Below are 24,324 nucleotides of genomic sequence, written 5' to 3' on the forward strand. Positions count from 1 at the left end.
CATGAGCATCAGCAGCCCCATGTACATGCACAGCGACCCCTTGTGTCACCTACAGGAGCATCAGCAGCCCCATGTACATGCACAGCGCCCCCTTGTGTCACCTACAGGAGCATGAGCAGCCCCATGTACATGCACAGCGCCTCCTTGTGTCACCTACAGGAGCATGAGCAGCCCCATGTACATGCACAGCGCCCCCTTGTGTCACCTACAGGAGCATCAGCAGCCCCATGTACATGCTCAGCGCCCCCTTGTGTCACCTACATGAGCATCAGCAGCCCCATGTACATGCACAGCGACCCCTTGTGTCACCTACAGGAGCATCAGCAGCCCCATGTACATGCACAGCGCCCCCTTGTGTCACCTACAGGAGCATGAGCAGCCCCATGTACATGCACAGCGCCTCCTTGTGTCACCTACAGGAGCATGAGCAGCCCCATGTACATGCACAGCGCCCCCTTGTGTCACCTACAGGAGCATCAGCAGCCCCATGTACATGCACAGCGCCCCCTTGTGTCACCTACCGGAGCATCAGCAGCCCCATGTACATCCACAGCACCCCCTTGTGTCACCTACAGGAGCATCAGCAGCCCCATGTACATGCACTGTACCCCCTTGTTTCACCTACAGGAGCATCAGCAGCCCCATGTACATGCACAGCGCCCCCTTGTGTCACCTACAGGAGCATGAGCAGCCCCATGTACATGCACAGCGCCCCCTTGTGTCACCTACCGGAGCATCAGCAGCCCCATGTACATCCACAGCGCCCCCTTGTTTCACCTACAGGAGCATCAGCAGCCCCATGTACATGCACATCGCTCCCTTGTCACCTAGAAGAGCGTCAGCAGCCCCATGTACATGCACAGCGCCCACTTGTGTTACCTACAAGAGCATCAGCAGCCCCATGTAGATCCACAGCGCCCCCTTGTGTCACCTACAGGAGCGTCAGCAACCCCATGTACATGCACAGCGCCCCCTTGTGTCACCTACAGAAGCATCAGCAGCCCCATGTACATGCACAGCGCCCCCTTGTGTCACCTACAGGAGCATCAGCAGCCCCATGTACATGCACAGCGCCCCCTTGTGTCACCTACAGGAGCGTCAGCAGCCCCCTGTACATGCACATCACCACCTTGTTTCACCTACAGGAGCATCAGCAGCCCCATGTCATGCACTGCGTCACCTACAGGAGCATCAGCAGCCCCATGTACATGCACAGCGCCCCCTTGTGTCACCTACAGGAGCCTCAGCAGCCCCATGTACATGCATAGCGCCACCTTGTGTCACCTACAGGAGCGTCAGCAGCCCCATGTACATACACAGCACCACCTTGTGTCACCTACAGGAGCATCAGCAGCCCCATGTACATGCACAGCGCCCCCTTGTGTCACCTACATGAGCATCAGCAGCCCCATGTACATCCACAGCGCCCCCTTGTGTCACCTACAGGAGCATCAGCAGCCCCATGTACATGCACAGCGCCTCCTTGTGTCAACTACAGGAGCGTCAGCAGCCCCATGTACATCCACAGCGCCCCCTTGTGTCACCTACAGGAGCATCAGCAGCCCCATGTACATGCACAGCGCTCCCTTGTCACCTAGAAGAGCGTCAGCAGCCCCATGTACATGCACAGCGCCCCCTTGTGTCACCTACAGGTGCATCAGCAGCCCCATGTACATGCACAGCGCCCCCTTGTGTCACCTACAGATGCATCAGCAGCCCTATGTACATGCACAGCGCCCCTTTGTGTCACCTACAGGTGCATCAGCAGCCCCATGTACATGCACAGCGCCCCCTTGTGTCACCTACAGGAGCATCAGCAGCCCCATGTACATGCACAGCGCCCCTTTGTGTCACCTACAGGTGCGTCAGCAGCCCCATGTACATGCACAGCGCCCCCTTGTGTCACCTACAGGAGCGTCAGCAGCCCCATGTACATGCACAGCGCCCCCTTGTGTCACCCACAGGTGCATCAGCAGCCCCATGTACATGCACAGTGCCCCCTTGTGTCACCTACAGGTGCATCAGCAGCCCCATGTACATGCACAGCGCCCCTTTGTGTCACCTACAGGTGCATCAGCAGCCCCATGTACATGAACAGTGCCCCCTTGTGTCACCTACAGGAGCGTCAGCAGCCCCATGTACATGCACAGCGCCCCCTTGTGTCACCCACAGGTGCATCAGCAGCCCCATGTACATGCACAGCGCCCCCTTGTGTCACCTACAGGTGCATCAGCAGCCCCATGTACATGCACAGCGCCCCCTTGTGTCACCTACAGGAGCATCAGCAGCCCCATGTACATGCACAGCGCCCCCTTGTGTCACCTACCGGAGCATCAGCAGCCCCATGTACATCCACAGCGCCCCCTTGTTTCACCTACAGGAGCATCAGCAGCCCCATGTACATGCACAGCGCTCTCTTGTCACCTAGAAGAACGTCAGCAGCCCCATGTACATGCACAGCGCCCACTTGTGTCACCTACAGGAGCATCAGCAGCCCCATGTACATGCACAGCGCCCCCTTGTGTCACCTACAGGAGCATCAGCAGCCCCATGTACATGCACAGCGCCCCATTGTGTCACCTACAGGTGCATCAGCAGCCCCATGTACATGCACAGCGCCCCCTTGTGTCACCTACAGGAGCATCAGCAGCCCCATGTACATGCTCAGCCTCCCCTTGTGTCACCTACCGGAGCATCAGCAGCCCCATGTACATCCACAGCGCCCCCTTGTGTCACCTACAGGAGCATCAGCAGCCCCATGTACATGCACTGTACCCCCTTGTTTCACCTACAGGAGCATCAGCAGCCCCATGTACATGCACAGCGCTCTCTTGTCACCTAGAAGAGCGTCAGCAGCCCCATGTACATGCACAGCGCCCCCATGTGTCACCTACAAGAGCATCAGCAGCCCCATGTACATGCACAGCGCCCCCTTGTGTCACCTACAGGAGCATCAGCAGCCCCATGTACATGCTCAGCGCCCCCTTGTGTCACCTACCGGAGCATCAGCAGCCCCATGTACATCCACAGCGCCCCCTTGTGTCACCTACAGGAGCATCAGCAGCCCCATGTACATGCACAGCGCTCTCTTGTCACCTAGAAGAGCGTCAGCAGCCCCATGTAGATCCACAGCGCCCCCTTGTGTCACCTACAGGTGTATCAGCAGCCCCATGTACATGCACAGCGCCCCCTTGTGTCACCTACAGGAGCATCAGCAGCCCCATGTACATGCTCAGCGCCCCCTTGTGTCACCTACCGGAGCATCAGCAGCCCCATGTACATCCACAGCGCCCCCTTGTGTCACCTACAGGAGCATCAGCAGCCCCATGTACATGCACTGTACCCCCTTGTTTCACCTACAGGAGCATCAGCAGCCCCATGTACATGCACAGCGCTCCCTTGTCACCTAGAAGAGGGGCAACAGCCCCATGTACATGCACAGCGCCCACTTGTATCATCTTCAGGACCGCCAGCAGCCCCATGTACACGCACTGTGCCACCTCATGTCACATACAGGAGCATCAGCAGCCCCATGTACATACACAGCTCCCCCTGGAGCATCAGCAGCCCCATGTACATGTACAGCACCTTCTTGTGTCATCTACAGGAGCGCCAGCAGCCCCATGTACATGCACAGCACCACCTTGTGTCAGCTACAGCAGCATCAGCAGCCCCATGTCATGCACAGCGCCCCTTTGTCATCTACAGGAGCATCAGCAGCCCCATGTACATCCACAGCGACCCCTTGTCACCTACAGGAGCGTCAGCAGCCCCATGTACATGCACGTCACCACCTTGTTTCACCTACAGGAGCATCAGCAGCCCCATGTCATGCACTGCGTCACCTACAGGAGCATCAGCAGCCTCATGTACATGCACAGCGCCCCCTTGTGTCACCTACAGGAGCCTCAGCAGCCCCATGTACATGCATAGCGCCACCTTGTGTCACCTACAGGAGCATCAGCAGCCCCATGTACATGCACTGTACCCCCTTGTTTCACCTACAGGAGCATCAGCAGCCCCATGTACATGCACAGCGCTCCCTTGTCACCTAGAAGAGCGTCAGCAGCCCCATGTACATGCACAGCGCCCCCTTGTGTCACCTACAAGAGCATCAGCAGCCCCATGTAGATCCACAGCGCCCCCTTGTGTCACCTACAGGAGCGTCAGCAACCCCATGTACATGCACAGCGACCCCTTGTGTCACCTACAGGAGCATCAGCAGCCCCATGTACATGCACAGAGCCCCCTTGTGTCACCTACAGGAGCATGAGCAGCCCCATGTACATGCACAGCGCCTCCTTGTGTCACCTACAGGAGCATGAGCAGCCCCATGTACATGCACAGCGCCTCCTTGTGTCACCTACAGGAGCATCAGCAGCCCCATGTACATACACAGCGCCTCCTTGTGTCACCTACAGGAGCATGAGCAGCCCCATGTACATGCACAGCGCCTCCTTGTGTCACCTACAGGAGCGCCAGCAACCCCATGTACATGCACATCACCACCTTGTGTCACCTACAACAGCATCAGCAGCCCCATGTACATGCACAGCGCCCCCTTGTGTCACCTACAGGAGCATCAGCAGCCCCATGTACATGCACAGCACCACCTTGTGTCACCTACAACAGCATCAGCAGCCCCATTTCATGCACAGCAGCCCCATGTCATGCACAGCGCCCCCTTGTGTCACCTACAGGAGCATCAGCAGCCCCATGTACATGCATTGTGCCCCCTTGTTTCACCTACAGGAGCATCAGCAGCCCCATGTACATGCACAGCGCCCACTTGTATCATCTTCAGGAGCGCCAGCAGCCCCATGTACACGCACTGCACCCCTTTGTTTCACCTACAGGAGCATCAGCAGCCCCATGTACATACACAGCGCCCCCTGGAGCATCAGCAGCCCCATGTACATGTACATCGCCCCCTTGTGTCATCTACAGGAGCGCCAGCAGCCCCATGTACATGCACAGCGCCCCCTTGTGTCACCTACAGGAGCGTCAGCAGCCCCATGTCATGCACTGCGTCACCTACAGGAGCATCAGCAGCCCCATGTACATGCACAGCGCCCCCTTGTGTCACCTACAGGAGCATCAGCAGCCCATGTACATGCACAGCGCCCCCTTGTGTCACCTACAGGAGCATCAGCAGCCCCATGCACATCCACAGCGCCCCCTTGTGTCACCTACAGGAGCATCAGCAGCCCCATGTACATGCACAGCGCTCCCTTGTCACCTAGAAGAGGGGCAGCAGCCCCATGTACATGCACAGCGCCCACTTGTATCATCTTCAGGAGCACCAGCAGCCCCATGTACACGCACTGTGCCACCTCATGTCACCTACAGGTGCATCAGCAGCCCCATGTACATGCACAGCGCCCCCTTGTGTCACCTACAGGAGCATCAGCAGCCCCATGTACATGCACAGCGCCCCCTTGTGTCACCTACCGGAGCATCAGCAGCCCCATGTACATCCACAGCGCCCCCTTGTTTCACCTACAGGAGCATCAGCAGCCCCATGTACATGCACAGCGCTCTCTTGTCACCTAGAAGAACGTCAGCAGCCCCATGTACATGCACAGCGCCCACTTGTGTCACCTACAAGAGCATCAGCAGCCCCATGTAGATCCACAGCGCCCCCTTGTGTCACCTACCGGAGCGTCAGCAACCCCATGTACATGCACAGCGACCCCTTGTGTCACCTACAGGAGCATCAGCAGCCCCATGTACATGCACAGCGCCCCCTTGTGTCACCTACAGGAGCATCAGCAGCCCCATGTACATGCACAGCGCCCCATTGTGTCACCTACAGGTGCATCAGCAGCCCCATGTACATGCACAGCGCCCCCTTGTGTCACCTACAGGAGCATCAGCAGCCCCATGTACATGCTCAGCGCCCCCTTGTGTCACCTACCGGAGCATCAGCAGCCCCATGTACATCCACAGCGCCCCCTTGTGTCACCTACAGGAGCATCAGCAGCCCCATGTACATGCACTGTACCCCCTTGTTTCACCTACAGGAGCATCAGCAGCCCCATGTACATGCACAGCGCTCCCTTGTCACCTAGAAGAGCATCAGCAGCCCCATGTAGATCCACAGCGCCCCCTTGTGTCACCTACAGGAGCGTCAGCAGCCCCATGTACATGCACAGCGCCCCCTTGTGTCACCTACAGGAGCATCAGCAGCCCCATGTACATGCACTGTACCCCCTTGTTTCACCTACAGGAGCATCAGCAGCCCCATGTACATGCACAGCGCTCCCTTGTCACCTAGAAGAGCATCAGCAGCCCCATGTAGATCCACAGCGCCCCCTTGTGTCACCTACAGGAGCATCAGCAGCCCCATGTACATGCACTGTACCCCCTTGTTTCACCTACAGGAGCATCAGCAGCCCCATGTACATGCACAGCGCCCCCATGTGTCACCTACAAGAGCATCAGCAGCCCCATGTAGATCCACAGCGCCCCCTTGTGTCACCTACAGGAGCGTCAGCAGCCCCATGTACATGCACAGCGACCCCTTGTGTCACCTACAGGAGCATCAGCAGCCCCATGTACATACACAGCGCCCCCTTGTGTCACCTACAGGAGCATCAGCAGCCCCATGTACATGCACAGCGCTCCCTTGTCACCTAGAAGAGGGGCAGCAGCCCCATGTACATGCACAGCGCCCACTTGTATCATCTTCAGGAGCGCCAGCAGCCCCATGTACACGCACTGTGCCACCTCATGTCACATACAGGAGCATCAGCAGCCCCATGTACATACACAGCTCCCCCTGGAGCATCAGCAGCCCCATGTACATGTACAGCACCTTCTTGTGTCATCTACAGGAGCGCCAGCAGCCCCATGTACATGCACAGCACCACCTTGTGTCACCTACAGCAGCATCAGCAGCCCCATGTCATGCACAGCGCCCCTTTGTCATCTACAGGAGCATCAGCAGCCCCATGTACATCCACAGCGACCCCTTGTCACCTACAGGAGCGTCAGCAGCCCCATGTACATGCACGTCACCACCTTGTTTCACCTACAGGAGCATCAGCAGCCCCATGTCATGCACTGCGTCACCTACAGGAGCATCAGCAGCCCCATGTACATGCACAGCGCCCCCTTGTGTCACCTACAGGAGCCTCAGCAGCCCCATGTACATGCATAGCGCCACCTTGTGTCACCTACAGGAGCATCAGCAGCCCCATGTACATGCACTGTACCCCCTTGTTTCACCTACAGGAGCATCAGCAGCCCCATGTACATGCACAGCGCTCCCTTGTCACCTAGAAGAGCGTCAGCAGCCCCATGTACATGCACAGCGCCCCCTTGTGTCACCTACAAGAGCATCAGCAGCCCCATGTAGATCCACAGCGCCCCCTTGTGTCACCTACAGGAGCGTCAGCAACCCCATGTACATGCACAGCGACCCCTTGTGTCACCTACAGGAGCATCAGCAGCCCCATGTACATGCACAGCGCCCCCTTGTGTCACCTACAGGAGCATGAGCAGCCCCATGTACATGCACAGCGCCTCCTTGTGTCACCTACAGGAGCATGAGCAGCCCCATGTACATGCACAGCGCCTCCTTGTGTCACCTACAGGAGCATCAGCAGCCCCATGTACATGCACAGCGCCTCCTTGTGTCACCTACAGGAGCATCAGCAGCCCCATGTACATGCACAGCGACCCCTTGTGTCACCTACAGGAGCATCAGCAGCCCCATGTACATGCACAGCGCCCCCTTGTGTCACCTACAGGAGCATGAGCAGCCCCATGTACATGCACAGCGCCTCCTTGTGTCACCTACAGGAGCATGAGCAGCCCCATGTACATGCACATCACCACCTTGTGTCACCTACAACAGCATCAGCAGCCCCATTTCATGCACAGCAGCCCGATGTCATGCACAGCGCCCCCTTGTGTCACCTACAGTAGCATCAGCAGCCCCATGTACATGCACAGCACCACCTTGTGTCACCTACAACAGCATCAGCAGCCCCATTTCATGCACAGCAGCCCCATGTCATGCACAGCGCCCCCTTGTGTCACCTACAGGAGCATCAGCAGCCCCATGTACATGCATTGTGCCCCCTTGTTTCACCTACAGGAGCATCAGCAGCCCCATGTACATGCACAGCGCCCACTTGTATCATCTTCAGGAGCGCCAGCAGCCCCATGTACACGCACTGCGCCACCTCATGTCACATACAGGAGCATCAGCCGCCCCATGTACATACACAGCGCCCCCTGGAGCATCAGCAGCCCCATGTACATGTACATCGCCCCCTTGTGTCATCTACAGGAGCGTCAGCAGCCCCATGTCATGCACTGCGTCACCTACAGGAGCATCAGCAGCCCCATGTACATGCACAGCGCCCCCTTGTGTCACCTACAGGAGCATCAGCAGCCCCATGTACATGCACAGCGCCCCCTTGTGTCACCTACAGGAGCATCAGCAGCCCCATGCACATCCACAGCGCCCCCTTGTGTCACCTACAGGAGCATCAGCAGCCCCATGTAGATCCACAGCGCCCCCTTGTGTCACCTACAGGAGCATCAGCAGCCCCATGTACATGCATTGTGCCCCCTTGTTTCACCTACAGGAGCATCAGCAGCCCCATGTACATGCACAGCGCTCCCTTGTCACCTAGAAGAGGGGCAGCAGCCCCATGTACATGCACAGCGCCCACTTGTATCATCTTCAGGAGCGCCAGCAACCCCATGTACACGCACTGTGCCACCTCATGTCACATACAGGAGCATCAGCAGCCCCATGTACATACACAGCTCCCCCTGGAGCATCAGCAGCCCCATGTACATGTACAGCACCTTCTTGTGTCATCTACAGGAGCGCCAGCAGCTCCATGTACATGCACAGCACCACCTTGTGTCACCTACAGCAGCATCAGCAGCCCCATGTCATGCACAGCGCCACCTTGTGTCATCTACAGGAGCATCAGCAGCCCCATGTAGATCCACAGCGCCCATGTGTCACCTACAGGAGCATCAGCAGCCCCATGTACATCCACAGCGACCCCTTGTCACCTACAGGAGCGTCAGCAGCCCCATGTACATACACAGCACCACCTTATGTTACCTACAGGAGCATCAGCAGCCCCATGTACATGCACAGCGCCCCCTTGTGTCACCTACAGGAGCATCAGCAGCCCCATGTACATACACAGCGCCCCCTTGTGTCACCTACAGGAGCGTCAGCAGCCCCATGTACATGCACGTCACCACCTTGTTTCACCTACAGGAGCATCAGCAGCCCCATGTCATGCACTGCATCACCTACAGGAGCATCAGCAGCCCCATGTACATGCACAGCGCCCCCTTGTGTCACCTACAGGAGCCTCAGCAGCCCCATGTACATGCATAGCGCCACCTTGTGTCACCTACAGGAGCGTCAGCAGCCCCATGTACATCGACAGCACCCCCTTGTGTCACCTACAGGAGCTTTAGCAGCCCCATGTACATGCACAGCGCCTCCTTGTGTCAACTACAGGAGCATCAGCAGCCCCATGTAGATCCACAGCGCCCCATGTGTCACCTACAGGAGCATCAGCAGCCCCATGTACATCCACAGCGACCGCTTGTCACCTACAGGAGCGTCAGCAGCCCCATGTACATACACAGCACCACCTTATGTTACGTACAGGAGCATCAGCAGCCCCATGTACATGCACAGCGCCCCCTTGTGTCACCTACAGGAGCATCAGCAGCCCCATGTACATACACAGCGCCCCCTTGTGTCACCTACAGGAGCGTCAGCAGCCCCATGTACATGCACGTCACCACCTTGTTTCACCTACAGGAGCATCAGCAGCCCCATGTCATGCACTGCGTCACCTACAGGAGCATCAGCAGCCCCATGTACATGCACAGCGCCCCCTTGTGTCACCTACAGGAGCCTCAGCAGCCCCATGTACATGCATAGCGCCACCTTGTGTCACCTACAGGAGCGTCAGCAGCCCCATGTACATCCACAGCACCCCCTTGTGTCACCTACAGGAGCTTTAGCAGCCCCATGTACATGCACAGCGCCTCCTTGTGTCAACTACAGGAGCATCAGCAGCCTCATGTACATCCACAGCGCCCCCTTGTCACCTGCAGGAGCGTCAGCAGCCCCATGTACATGCACAGCACCCTTTGTGTCACCTACAGGAGCTTTAGCAGCCCCATGTACATGCACAGCGCCCCCTTGTGTCACCTACAGGAGCATCAGCAGCCCCATGTACATGCACTGTGCTCCCTTGTTTCACCTACAGGAGAATCAGCAGCCCCATGTACATGCACAGCGCCCACTTGTATCATCTACAGGAGCGTCAGCAGCCCCATGTACATGCACAGCGCCCACTTGTATCATCTACAGGAGCGCCAGCAGCCCCATGTACACGCACTGCGCCATTTCATGTCACATACAGGAGCATCAGCAGCCCCATGTACATGGACTGCACCCCTTTGTTTCACCTACAGGAGCATCAGCAGCCCCATGTACATACACAGCACCACCTTGTGTCATCTACAGGAGCGCCAGCAGCCCCATGTACATGCACAGCACCACCTTGTCACCTACAGCAGCATCAGCAGCCCCATGTCATGCACAGCACCCCCTTGTCATCTACAGGAGCATCAGCAGCCCCATGTACATTCACAGCACCCCCTTGTGTCATCTACAGGAGTGCCAGCAGCCCCATGTACATGCACAGCACCACCTTGTCACCTACAGCAGCATCAGCAGCCCCATGTCATGCACAGCACCCCCTTGTCATCTACAGGAGCATCAGCAGCCCCATGTACATGCATAGCACCCCCTTGTGTCATCTACAGGAGCGTCAGCAGCCCCATGTACATGCACAATGCCCCCTTATGTCACCTACAGGAGCATCAGCAGCCCCATGTACATGCACAGCGCCCCCTCGTGTCATCTACAGGAGCGCCAGCAGCCCCATGTACATGCACAGCACCACCTTGTCACCTACAGGAGCATCAGCAGCCCCATGTACATGCACAGCGCCTCCTTGTGTCAACTACAGGAGCATCAGCAGCCCCATGTACATGCACAGTGCCCCCTTCTGTCACCTACAGGAGCATCAACAGCCCCATGTACAGTACAGACCTAAAGTTTGGACACACCTTCTTTAAAGATTTTTCTGTATTTTCTTGACTATGAAAATTGTAAAAAGTCTTTGAGAGAAAGCGAGCACTCACCAACCGCTGTTGGTGAGTGCTCGCTTTCTCTCAAAGAATTTTTGCTATATATGTTTGGATTTCAACAGTTGGAGCACCCGACATTCGCATGGGCTCTAATGCGCTATAGGAGGACATTGAGCGAGCGGGTGTAGGTGATTTTACCAGCTGTTGGTGCTGCTTTTTGTTTTCTTTTGATTTTTTGTATGAAAATTGTACATTCACACTGAAGGCATCAAAACTATGAATTACCACATGTGGAATGATATACTTAACAAAAAAGTGTGAAACAACTGAAATTATGTCCTATATTCTAGGTTCTTCAAAGTAGCCACCTTTTGCTTTGATGACTGCTTTGCACATTCTTGGCATTCTCTTGATGAGCTTCAAGAGGTAGTACCCGGAAATGGTTTTCACTTCACAGGTGTGCCCTGTCAGGATTAATAAGTGGGATTTCTTGCCTTATAAATGGGGTTGGGACCTTTAGTTGCGTTGAGCAGAAGTCTGGTGGATACACAGCTGATAGTCCTACTGAATAGACTGTTAGAGTTTCTATTGTGGCAAGAAAAAAAGCAGCTAAGTAAAGAAAAATGAGTGGCCATCATTACTTTAAGAAATGAAGGTCAGTCAGTCCGAAAAACTGGGAAAGCTTTGAGTGTCCCCAAGTGCAGTGACAAAAACCATCAAGCGCTACAAAGAAACTGGCTCACATGAGGACCAGAAAGGAAGACCAAGAGTCACCTCTGCTTCTGAGGATAAGTTTATCCGAGACAGCAGCTCAGATTAGAGACCAGGTCAATGCCACACAGAGTTCTAGCAGCAGACACATCTCTACAACAACTGTTAAGAGGAGACTTTGTGCAGCAGGCCTTCATGGTAAAATAGCTGCTAGGAAACCCCTGCTAAGGACAGGCAACAAGCAGAAGAGACTTGTTTGGGCTAAAGAACACAAGGAATGGACATTAGACAGTGGAAATCTGTGCTTCGGTCTGATGAGTCCAAATTTGAGACCTTTGGTTCCAATCACTGTGTCTTTGTGCAACTCAGAAAAGGTGAACGGATGGACTCTACATGCCTGGTTCCCACCGTGAAGCATGGAGGAGGAGGTCTGATGTTGTGGGGGTGCTTTGGATTTATTCAAAATTGAAAGCATACTGAACCAGCATGGCTACCACAGTATCTTGCAGCGGCATGCTATTCCATCCGGTTTGCTTTTAGTTGGACCATCATTTATTTTTCAACAGGACAATGACCCCAAACACACCTCCAGGCTGTGTAAGGGCTATTTGACTAAGAAGGAGAGTGATGGGGTGCTACGCCAGATGACCTGGCCTCCACAGTCACCAGACCTGAACCCAATCGAGATGGTTTGGGGTGAGCTGGACCGCAGAGTGAAGGCAAAAGGGCCAACAAGTGCTAAGCATCTCTGGGAACTCCTTCAAGATTGTTGGAAGACCATTCCCGGTGACTACCTCTTGGAGCTCATCAAGAGAATGCCAAGAGTGTGCAAAGCAGTCATCAAAGCAAAAGGTGGCTACTTTGATGAACCTAGAATATAAGACATAATTTCAGTTGTTTCATACTTTTTTGGTAAGTATATAATTCCACATCTGTTAATTCATAGTTTTGATGCCTTCAGTGTGAATGTACAATTTTCATAGTCATGGATATACAAAAAAATCTTTAAATGAGAAGGTGTTTCCACACTTTTGGTCTGTACTGTACATGCACAGCGCCCCCTTGTGTCACCTACAGGAGTATCAGCAGCCCCATGTACATGCACAGCGCCCCCTTGTGTCACCTACAGGAGTATCAGCAGCCCCATGTACATGCACAACGCCCCCTTGTGTCACCTACAGGAGTATCAGCAGCCCCATGTACATGCACAGCGCCCCCTTGTGTCACCTACAGGAGTATCAGCAGTCCCATGTACATGCACAGCGCCCCCTTGTCACCTACAAGAGCGTCAGCAGCCCCATGTACATGCACAGCACCCCCTTGTGTCATCTACAGGAGCGTCAGCAACCCCATGTACATGCACAGCGCCCCCTCATGTCACCTACAGCAGCTTTTCTCCCATCCCAGGCGTAAAAACAGAAGTGTCAAGACTCCACAGATATCCATTCTTCTGGGAAGGATTTCTATAAAATTTTGGGGGTGTCTGTGGGAATTGCTTCACATATATCCGTAGTACCGTATTTGTGAGATCAGAAACTGATGTTGGAGGAGAGGACCGGGTTCACGGTCTCCATTCTAGTTCATCCCAGAAGTGGTGGATGTGGTTGAGGTCAGGTTCTCCCACATCAAATTCCTAGAGAGTAGAGCTGGAGTGACCGAGGCTTCAGATCAGTACCGACTCATTTACATATTCATTGAAATTCTGATTTCTCGGTAATGGAGGATCAGACTGGTCATGTAAAGGTATTACTAGACTTGTGTTTAAAAGAGTTATATGCTTATAAATACTTTGGGGGTGAAATCCTCCTTACAGATTATGTGTAAACTGAGCCAAGGGAACTTGGCTGTGAATGGCTGGGGGTCAGGGCTGCCCCCTAGGGATCACAGACTTCTATCATGTGGATAGCTGATATATGTTTATGGGACAACCCATTTAACATGTTATATTAAATACTGTATGTAAAACAAAGTTGGAATTTCATTTTTTTTTCATGCCCCAAAATGGTGCCAATAAAAACTACAACTCTGCCGCTCAAAAATAAGCCCTCCCAAAAAAGCGAAAATACTTACTCAATCTTGTAGGGTCTGAAGGCCCAAGGTCAGTTGATCGTTTGGCTGGAAAAACCTCTCCTCGCTCCTCCATAAGCAGGAACCCTCTGCCGAGTTCTCATTTGTTCTTTATGGTTGTGCCTTATCTCAGGGGAGAGCAGAAGTATCAGCCATTGCAAATCCAACGTTGAGTCCTTCTTTCCCCTGACATTATCTATCGGGGGTGAGTCTGGAGGCCTAGGTGCTCGTTAGACTGTTGGCCAATGTAGGTTTGGTCAAGTATAGTCTAATGTGTATGGGGCCTTATGAGGTAACATTATGTCTGATCAGCCTTTAACCTTTTTGATGTTTCACAGGGACTGTTTAATCTACAGCTGAGCTAGTTCTGCTCCCATTGTGCCTCCAAGTGCCTACACTGTAAATTGATAAGGTTTCTGACTATGTTCATGCTGCATGAACCTTGATGGAGGACATCTATCTAGAGCAGTGTTCCCCAACTCCAGTCCTCAAGACCCACCAACAGGTCATGTTTTCAGGATTTCCTTACTACTGCATAGGTGATGGAATTAAAGCATGAGCAGGTGATGAAATTATCACCTGTGCAATACTAAGGAAATCCTGAAAACATGACCTGTTGGTGGGTCTTGAGGACTGGAGTTGAGAAACACTGATCTAGAGGATCACAGTGTAGGTTGTTGTATAAATTTGTGGTTTATGAGTTAACATTCAACCCTCTTTTCCAAAAGTTGAGTGCATTTTAGTGGCTTATACTTTGAAATATCTTCTCATGGAGCCACATTTAACAGTTTATTTTTTTTGTGCCTTACAGCATTGTCACTTTGTCCTATGACGTGTATGAGGGAAAGGCACCCGGACCACCCCTTGTCTTGCTTCATGGATTGTTTGGTAGCAAATCAAACTTTCAGTCTATTGCTCGAGCTTTGGTCAGCCGGACAGGTAGAAAGGTAAGTGCTTGTCACGTTACCATCAAAGTCTCCAGAAAGCCGTTCACATGTTTCAGGTCTGAAATATGATATAGATCTCAAACCAGCAGCTCTTGTCAGATTAAGCTCGCTATCAAGTTGACCCATCATACTACTATGTTCAGAAACATAGGCAACATTGACACTTGACAAGGTCAAGCATCCAAAGTTATATGTTTTGGACTCTGTATAATTGAAGTCTATGGGAACATGTATGAAATATAAACAAATAGAGAGTACCGCGCTACAAGTGGCTAGGGCTAGGTGCCGTCCGTGATCCTGGAGTAACGACCCAGAACTCCCTGTGATCGCAGGTGGCAACTACTAATATCTGTCCAATTTGCCAATTTTCATATACTTAGAAGAGGTAACCCTGATGAAGGAGTGCGTGTCACTTTGAAATGCGTAGGTTAGATTTGACCCCACTGAGGCTCCATAGGCCAGTGATGTCACTCACTGCTTCGCAGTGTCGGCCATTTTTTCACGTGTATCCAGGGACGCCTCCGGCCGGGACGTCTCTGGCGCTACACGTAGCTACCACAGTCTTCACCTGCAGTACCCAAAGCCGCCGATATCGACCAAGGCTGGCACCCGCATACTTACCTTCCAAGCGGACGGGAACAGCTCCCTGACAGAGCGGATCTCTAGATGTGCAGGCCAGCCAGCTGAACCCGACGCAAGCAGCCCAGCAGCTCCGGGATCTCCATACGGCTGCATTCAGTAGGTAACGGAATACTACTAGTTACCATCTACGATTGCGGTATAGCAGTATAATATTACAAGCTCAGCAGGAGAGCCACAATTAGTTGCACTACGCACACAGAAGGTCAATGCATCTCTCCTCTTCTAAGTATATGAAAATTGGCAAATTGGACAGATATTAGTAGTTGCCACCTGCGATCACAGGGAGTTCTGGGTCGTTACTCCAGGATCACGGACGGCACCTAGCCCTAGCCACTTGTAGCGCGGTACTCTCTATTTGTTTATATTGGTCTTTTATTCTTGTTTGTTGGATTGGGCACATCATCTGACAGAGGTACCAGCGGCACTTGTGTAGCTCACATCTATAGTTATAGCGCCAGTGTATTTTTTCATTAACCATGTATGAAATATGTTTTTCTTTGCTTCAGACGTAAGCCACCAATAGCCCAACGTGGTCTGAACTGAGACTTAAAGAAAGCTTTGGTTGGGTTTGGGTCGTTTTTTTTTTTTTGGAGTCAAGGTTAATTGGCATAAATCAATTCCCATCTGTCACCTTCTTATAGTCAAAGCCAGACTCAAGATGTTTGTGTACCAATAGCTGACAATTTTAAGTGTTTTGGAATTATTGTTTCTCAAAATGTAGCTTTAAACATTGATCCTCTAATAGCAGAGACGGGGAGGCAACACAAGTCCAAAAAACATCTCTCTGACCCTTACTGGGCACATAAATCTCTTTACAATTATAGATTTGCCCCAATTGGACATGATTTCACACAAAAACCCCAAAATGGGCCAGACAAAATTGTCACCTTTCCAAAATTGTGGGTAAACAACTTTGTTTCAAGCATATGATGCTTGTTCAAACTCACCTGTGGGAAGTGACAGGTGTAGACAATATGAAAATCACTCCTGAAACCAGATAAAAAGGGGAGACGTTGACTCAGTCTTTGCATTTTGTGTCTGCCACACTAAGTATGGAGAACAGAAAGAGGAGAAGAGAACTATTAGTGTGTATGTGTTTATTGCATAGGTACTTTTACAAAATAATACAAGTGTATCATTTGTTGTATTTTCTGCAGGTGCTGACGTTAGATGCCCGCAACCATGGCAGCAGTCCACATTGTGATCTCATCACGTACCCTGCGATGAGTGGCGATGTGCGTCACCTCTTGCAGCAGTTAGACATTTCCAGTTGTGTCTTAATTGGTCACAGCATGGGAGGCAAGACGGCCATGACCTTGGCACTGCAAGAAGTAAGGAGTAGAAATGCAAAGTTTGTCAATATATTTTAACATAGTTATATGCTGAGGTTGTAAACAGATGTGCATAAAAACTTCCCACTGCTGGGTGATAACTAGCTTTGATCCTAAATGAGTGCTTTGCCCTGTGCCTAGTATTGCCTCATCCACATTGACATGAATATGGCTCAGCTGTGCTCCATCATGTCTCCTTCAGGGTGATGTGCATTTTGTTCTTGTGGTGCTGCATAATTTGCAGTTTTACAAGACAAGGCAACACTCTGAGACTCTGTGTCAATATGGGACCCATCTTCCGGACAAGCTGTTTCTGATATATTCTCATTTCTGTCTACACATTATTTGTATTTAAACAAATTCAAAGGGAACCTATCAGGTCCAACAACCCTATTACACAGCCAGTATAGGGTTAATTTGCAAGTTAATAATGTCATGAGGGTGCCCGGACTCCGGAACGTGGGAGAAAATGAACTTTATTTCTCCCGGGAGCCGCCAGCTTTGTTATGCCGGCATGCCCGGAGCAATTTTAGTGACTACTCACAGCACTTTAAGTGGCGGTTCCTAGGAGACTTAAAGTTAATTTTCTCCCACGTGCTGCACTTTCAGTACAGTGGCCATTCACCTTCATAACACTATTAACCTGTAGATCAACCCCACATCTGGAGGGGAATAGCGTTACCCAACCTGACGGGTTCACTTTAAGATGTAACTAACAAAATCTAGTTAATGCTTTACTTCTTTTGCGTTCTAAATTAGGAGCTCCACGCCTATGCAAGAATTTTTTTTCGTTATCCATTGATTGCCTGCACTTGTCCAGACTAACGTCATTTATACTTAAAGAGGTTATCCACTACTTTTTCATTGATGATCTATCCTTGGGACATGTTATCAATATCTGATCGGTCAGGATCCAACACCCGACATCCGGCTGATCAGCTGTTGTCTGTGTCGGTGGCCGCCAGCGTAACTGATGAATTGCGGAGAATAGTGGCTGGCAGGATACTACACATCCGCCTTCTATTCAGATCAATAGGAGGCTGATGTGTAGTGGACAACCTCTTTAACCCTTTTCTGCCATCGGACGGAATAGTATGTCCGATTGCAGAACCCCCGCTTTGATGCGGGTTCCGGCAGTGAGCCCGCATCAAAGCCAGGACATGTCAGCTGTTTTGAACACCTAACATATGCCCACAATAGGCGCGAGCAGAATCGCGATCCTCTCGCACCTGTTAACTAGTTAAATGCCACTGTCAATCTCTGACAGCAGCATTTAACAAGCGCTTTCGGCCATCCGGCCGGAAATCTGCGCATCGGTGACCCCCGTCACGTGATCGGGGATCATCGGTGCGTTGGCATAACAACCAGAGGTCTCCTGCAGACATCTATGGTTGTTGATGCCAGATTGCTGTGAGTGCCACCCTGTGGTCGGCGCTCATAGCAATGCTGTAATTCTGCTACATAGGGGCGATCTGAGCATCGCTCCTATGTAGCAGAGCCGATCAGGCTATGCTGGCTTCTAGCCTCCCATGGAGGCTATTGAAGCATGACAAAAGTAAAAAAAAATGTTTTTAAAAATATGAAAAAAAATAGAAAAAATATAAAAGTTCAAATCACCACCCTTTCACCCCATTCAAGATAAAACATAAAAAAAAATAAAACCTACACATATTTGATATCGCTGCTTTCAGAAGCACCCGATCTATAAAAAAAAAAAAGAATTAACCTGATTGCTAAATGGTGTAGCGAGAAAAAAATTTGAAACGCCAGAATTACATTTTTTTGGTCACCGCGATATTGCATTAAAATGCAATAACGGGCAATCAAAAGAGCGTATCTGCACCAATGTTGTATCATTAAAAACATCAGCTCGGCTGGCAAAAAATAAGTCCTCCCCCAACCCGAGATCACGAAAAATGGAGACGATACAGGTCTCAAAAAATTGCGGAATTTTTTTTTTTTTTTTTTAGCAAAGTTTGGAATTTGTTTCACCACTTAGATTAAAAAGAACCTAGATGTGTTTGGTGTCTATGAACTCATAATGACCTGGAGAATCATAATGTCAGGTCAGTTGTAGCATTTAGTGAACCTAGCAAAAAAGCCAAACAAAAAATTAGTGTGGGATTGCACTTTTTTTTTCAATTTCACCACACTTGGATTTTTTTCCTGTTTTCTTGTGTTCTAGTACACAACATGGTAAAACCAATGGTGTTGTTAAAAAGTACAACTCGTCCCACAAACAATAAGCCCTCACATGGCCATATTGACAGAAAAATAAAAAAGTTATGGCTCTGGGAAGGAGAGGGGCAAAAATGAAAACGGAAAACCGAAAAAAGCTCCGGGGGTTAAGGGGTTAATGTATTGAAACAAAGTTGACTCTTCTTGTTCTCAGCCCCAAATGGTGGAGCAATTGGTTTCCGTGGACACGAGTCCTTCTCCAACAGTGCAGCAGACTGGTTTCCCTCAGTATATTAAAGTTATGCAGAATATACGTTTAGAAGGGAAGATGCCAAGATCTACAGCCAGAAGACTTGCAGAGGAGCAGCTGAGTACAATTGTTAAGGTATGGACGGTTTAACTTTTATTTTCGATTAAATCCTTTGAGATGAAGATGACACAGAAGGTGGTAATAAAGCATCCAGATAGAGGAGAGCATTTTCTCTTCATTCCGTTAAACATATTTCCCCACCAAATACTCTGCCGCAAGAGCAGCCGTACATCAGATACAGTTGTATGCCTGCGCCTACACAATACAAAGTACCGTAAGTGGCATCTGTGTTAGGGTATGTGTCCACTTTCAGGATGGCCAGCGGTATCGCCGGAACGGCTTAGCCGCTCTGGGGTAAGCCCCGCCCCCTTTCTGGGACGCGATGATGCCGGATGTGTTCACAGCACACATCCGGCATCATCGCTCCCCACCATAGGGCCCTGTGCTATATCTTGCGGCGACGCAGCATCGCCGCAAGATATACGGACATGCTGCGATCTGAAAAGACGTGCAGCATGTCCGGAGTCGCAGGGCCGCCGCGTGCGTGTTACCACGCATAGTGGAGACGGGATTTCATTAAATCCCCTCCACTATGCTGTAACATCTGGACGCTGCGTGTCTGACGCTGCGTCCCTATGCAGCGTCAAACACGCAGCGTTTACTGCACGTGGACACATACCCTTATACAGCCAGCGTCTTCCTGAAACAGCTAACTCCGATCTCTGCTCTTCAAAGGGGTTCTCTGAGAATGTGTTAAAAATGTCTGCCATTACATATTTCAAGCTGCCACCCATCCTAGTCACGTGTCAGGATGGATTGCAACCTGGAGCAACACTACTCAAGATATATGTCTCAACTGCCGGATGAGTAGCATCGTGAACAAACAATCCATACTCCGCTCCACAGCTGTAACGGGAGAAAAGAAAAATATATATATCCTTGACTGACTAAGCACAAAGGTTTTGTTTTTTTTCCAACTTCAGTACTGTTAGGTACTGATTTGTAAACCTGTTCTGCTGTCAGTCTGACTGGTTTTCAGCAGGACATGGAGACTAACTGACCATACAGCAAAACTGAAGCTGAAGATAAAAAGTCTAATGCGCTCAGTTTTCCTTTAGTCTTGCTTCACAGCTGAGCGAGCAGATCGGTTATGTTCATTCCGAAATTCTGCTCCCCTCACAGTTGACACACACATGTCCCAAGCAGAGTTTCTTCAGACTGCAAACCATCATGATGACTAAGATGGTTTGCAGGTTGAAATATGTGCCGGAGGCAATATTTATCACAAAGTCACAGACCACATTTTTTTTTTTCTTTTTTCATTTCTGTATTTATTTCCATCGCTTACGTAAAAGAAAAAACTTTACCAGTTTAATATCACCATAGTTGTACTAACCTGGAATTGTTTGTAAACATAAAAACCAAGTAATGGCAGAATTGCGGATTTTGTCACACTTGGTTTTTTTTCTCCCTTTTTTCAATTCGTTGTATCAAAAATTAATGTTTCAATCAAAGCTACCACTTGTCCTCCAAAAAAATAGAAATGTAAAAAAAGCTATAACTCTTTGGAGAAAGGGAAAAAACAAAGAAACTGAAATGAAAAATTGCCTGTGGCACTGAGGGGTTAATAAGTATGCACAGTGCTTCTTCTTTTAAACTTTTTAGAAGTGACAGAAACAGCCCATGAATAGGTGACAAATGTACTTTTGTGATGAGTCTCTTACTGCTCCATAATACACAAAAATCCATCTCACATTGCCTAGTTATATTAACATTCACCAAGAAGTAAACAAAGCAGTGAGAACGCAGCATACATCCCCAATTTGTTTCCTTGCTGCACATTCTTAGTTCCCCCCTCACAGTGATACATCTATCACAGGTGTATCAGAGGCTGCAGACCGTCGCTCTGCATATACAATATTGCACAAGGGTAATCCTTCAAGTAGTAAATCATATAATGCCCCGTAAAACTATTTTATTAGGAAATATTTAAAATACCACCAACCTGTGGTAGTCCCAAAAAAATACACAAAACACACCGTGAACAAACTGGTGTTTTTGCCGCTGAAAATCCAAGGACATTAGCCTGGAAAAAGAGAAAAAAAAATGCACCAAAAAAACGCACCTAAATTGGCATAAAAAATACTCAGCAAAAAAGTCCTGTGTGAACGTACCCTTAATGCAGAATAATTACAACTGTTACTAATCTGTCAATCAATGGCTGCTCACTTTCCCCAGTCCCACACGCCTGGTGCCTCGGGGTGATCCTCGACTCTGCCCTCTCTTTCAAGCCACATATCCAAGCCTTTGCCTCCTCCTGCCGTCTCAAACTCAAAAAAAATTCCGTGCTTTCCTTGACCGCAACACCGCAAAAACGCTAGTGCATGCCCTTATCTCCCGCCTCGACTACTGCAACCTCCTACTCTCTGGCCTCCCCTCTGGCACCACTCCAATCCATCCTACACTCTGCTGCCCGACTAATCTACCTGTCTCCCTGCTATTCCCCAGCCTCTCCCCTATGTCAAGCCCTTCATTGGTTTCCTATCGCCCAGAGACTCCAGTTCAAAACCCTCACAATGACATACAAAGCCATCCACAACCTGTCTCCTCCATACATCTGTGACATGGTCTCCCGGTACCTACCTACACGCAACCTCCGATCCTCTCAAGATCTCCTTCTCTACTCCCCTCTCATCTCTTCTTCCCACAACCGCATCCAAGACTTCTCCCGTGCTTCCCCAATACTCTGGAACTCCATCAGACTCTCGCCTACCATAGAAACCTTCAAAAAGAACCTGTAGACTCACCTCTTCCGACAAGCCTACAGCCTGCAGTGATCCTGAACTTACTGAACCACCACACAACCAGCTCTACCCTCTCCTAGTGTTTCATCACCCATCCCCTGCAGACTGTGAGCCCTCGCGGGCAGGGTCCTCCCTCCTTATGTACCTGTGTGCCTTGTTATCTGCTCATGTTTAATGTATTTGTCTATATTTGCCCCGTATTCACATGTAAAGCGCCATGGAATAAATGGCGCTTTAAAAATGTATAATAATAATAATCTGTCTTTTGATGTTTTTTTTTACAGAAAGCATCTGTTCGCCAGTTTTTGCTCTCTAACCTTGTGCAAGAAAATGGCCATTTTAAATGGAGAGTAAATCTTGATGCCATCTCAAACCATCTCCAAGATTTACTAGATTTTCCAGAGTTCCATTGCTCTTACCCTGGACCTACGCTCTTCTTGGGAGGAGCTAATTCTCCTTACATCAGGTGAACTATCAGGCATTGTGTTAAATGACAGACATTCATTTTAAAGGCATATTCCAGGATAACAATATTGAAGGCCTATTTTTAGGCTAGGCCATCAATATTAGGGCCTGCAAATCAGCAGTTATTTTCCTCGTTCCATCGACCTGTTTGCCAGTTAGAAGCAGCTGGGCTTGGTATTGCTGTATGGTTCTAATAAAGTACGATTTCCAGCAAATCCATTGCTAAGTAGCCATCATACAGGTGTACAAATCTGTGTAAGCTATCGTGAAGCTTCAGCGCTGAAGCCCCCTTAAAGAGAACCTGTCAGCAGGATTGTGCACATTAACCTACACACAGTGTCAGGTCGGCGCCGTTATACTGATTACAATGATACCTTGGTTGATGACATCCGTCTTGTGGTTTTTGTTTAATCTTTATTTTCAGTTTTGAGTTAATGATATGCCCATGCTCCGGGGCGGCTTGTGGGGGTTCTTTATGTGGTGCTGTGATTAGGTATTCATAATGCAGACTGCTGATAGGTCACTGATCCCTCACTGACCTGCCCCCTAATTTACATAATGAATATTATGTATACATACTGTAAAAAAAAAAAAAAAACTTCTGCAGGCAGGTGCCAGCCGTGACTCCTGCACTGCAGCATAATCGCATGTGTAATGTGCATATAATTTTTATGGTTGAGGTTATCCTCATATTTAAAAAAAAAAAAAAAAAAAATTGAAAATGGCGCCCGCCACAGTAGCAGCTATCGGTGTATATAGAGGTGATCCGATAGCTGATACTGCGCAAGTGACGGCGGCGCCATCTTGCTACAGAAGAAAAAACTTCCTCCTCCAAGCTGGCACCGCCAAGCCTGTGCAGTAGCAGCTATTAGCGATCGCTGATAGCTGTTATTGCGCAGGTGCCAACTACAACATCTTGCTATAGAAGAAAAAAAATTCAGTTTAATGGTTTAACATGTTTTCTGTATAATATTTTTTTACGTAATTTTATTTATTTTATTTTTCAGTTCCGAGAATTACCCTGAAATAGAACGCCTCTTCCCATGTGCAAATGTGGAGTACATTCAGGGTGCAGGACACTGGGTACACGCAGAGCAGACACAGGATTTCCTCGATGCCATCTGCCACTTTGTAGAGCCCACGTAACACAAGACAGACATTTCTGTAGATCCAAACTGTGGAAAATGCTTCTACTTGTTCAGTGATTTGTCATAAAGACTGTGGAAAAACTGTATTTCATCATTATTAGGTTTACAAATGAATGAAAAGAAAAACAAAACGTGGATACATCTGTAAATCAGAAAGTAGAGCAGTAGTCAATGTATGACTTTTCTAATTTCAAAGATATTGTCATGTTTCTGTTTTGGTTGGAAAGTAAGAACTGCAGCCATATTGGCTGACAATATTAATATACATTGCCATCAACATAACATACTTAAAGGGAGTATGGCAGCTCTAAAATACATATTAAACTATCCACAGAGTTATGTAGGAGACTTGGCGTTTTTACAACTCACACCCTTAATTTAGAAACCTGGTGTGAATAAGTTGTTAAGGCTGGCCTATAGAATAGCTGACAACCCACTTCTCATTCTGCCTTCAGTAATCATTTCCAACTCCTCCATACAGATGAAAGTTTGGATCAGCCAAACGTTCTTGTGTTCTCAAATGAGAGAATGAGGCGGCTCATCTCTTGAAAAATAAGTGTCAAG

General features: G+C 49.8%; 1 protein-coding gene across 1 annotated transcript in view; it reads left to right on the forward strand.

Moving 5' to 3' along the window:
- Window positions 1-24,099, forward strand: part of ABHD11 (abhydrolase domain containing 11) — a 36,109-nt gene extending 12,010 nt beyond the window's left edge. Inside the window, exons 2-6 of the mRNA XM_069761438.1 lie at window positions 14,747-14,882; window positions 16,682-16,855; window positions 19,248-19,418; window positions 22,432-22,613; window positions 23,620-24,099. Coding sequence (XP_069617539.1) covers window positions 14,747-14,882; window positions 16,682-16,855; window positions 19,248-19,418; window positions 22,432-22,613; window positions 23,620-23,758 — 802 coding nt within the window. The 3' untranslated portion in view covers window positions 23,759-24,099. The remainder of the gene's footprint in view (window positions 1-14,746; window positions 14,883-16,681; window positions 16,856-19,247; window positions 19,419-22,431; window positions 22,614-23,619) is intronic.
- The last annotated feature ends 225 nt before the right edge of the window (window positions 24,100-24,324 follow it).

Source organism: Ranitomeya imitator, chromosome 3 (genome assembly GCF_032444005.1).
Source record: "Ranitomeya imitator isolate aRanImi1 chromosome 3, aRanImi1.pri, whole genome shotgun sequence".
Lineage (NCBI taxonomy): Eukaryota > Metazoa > Chordata > Amphibia > Anura > Dendrobatidae > Ranitomeya > Ranitomeya imitator.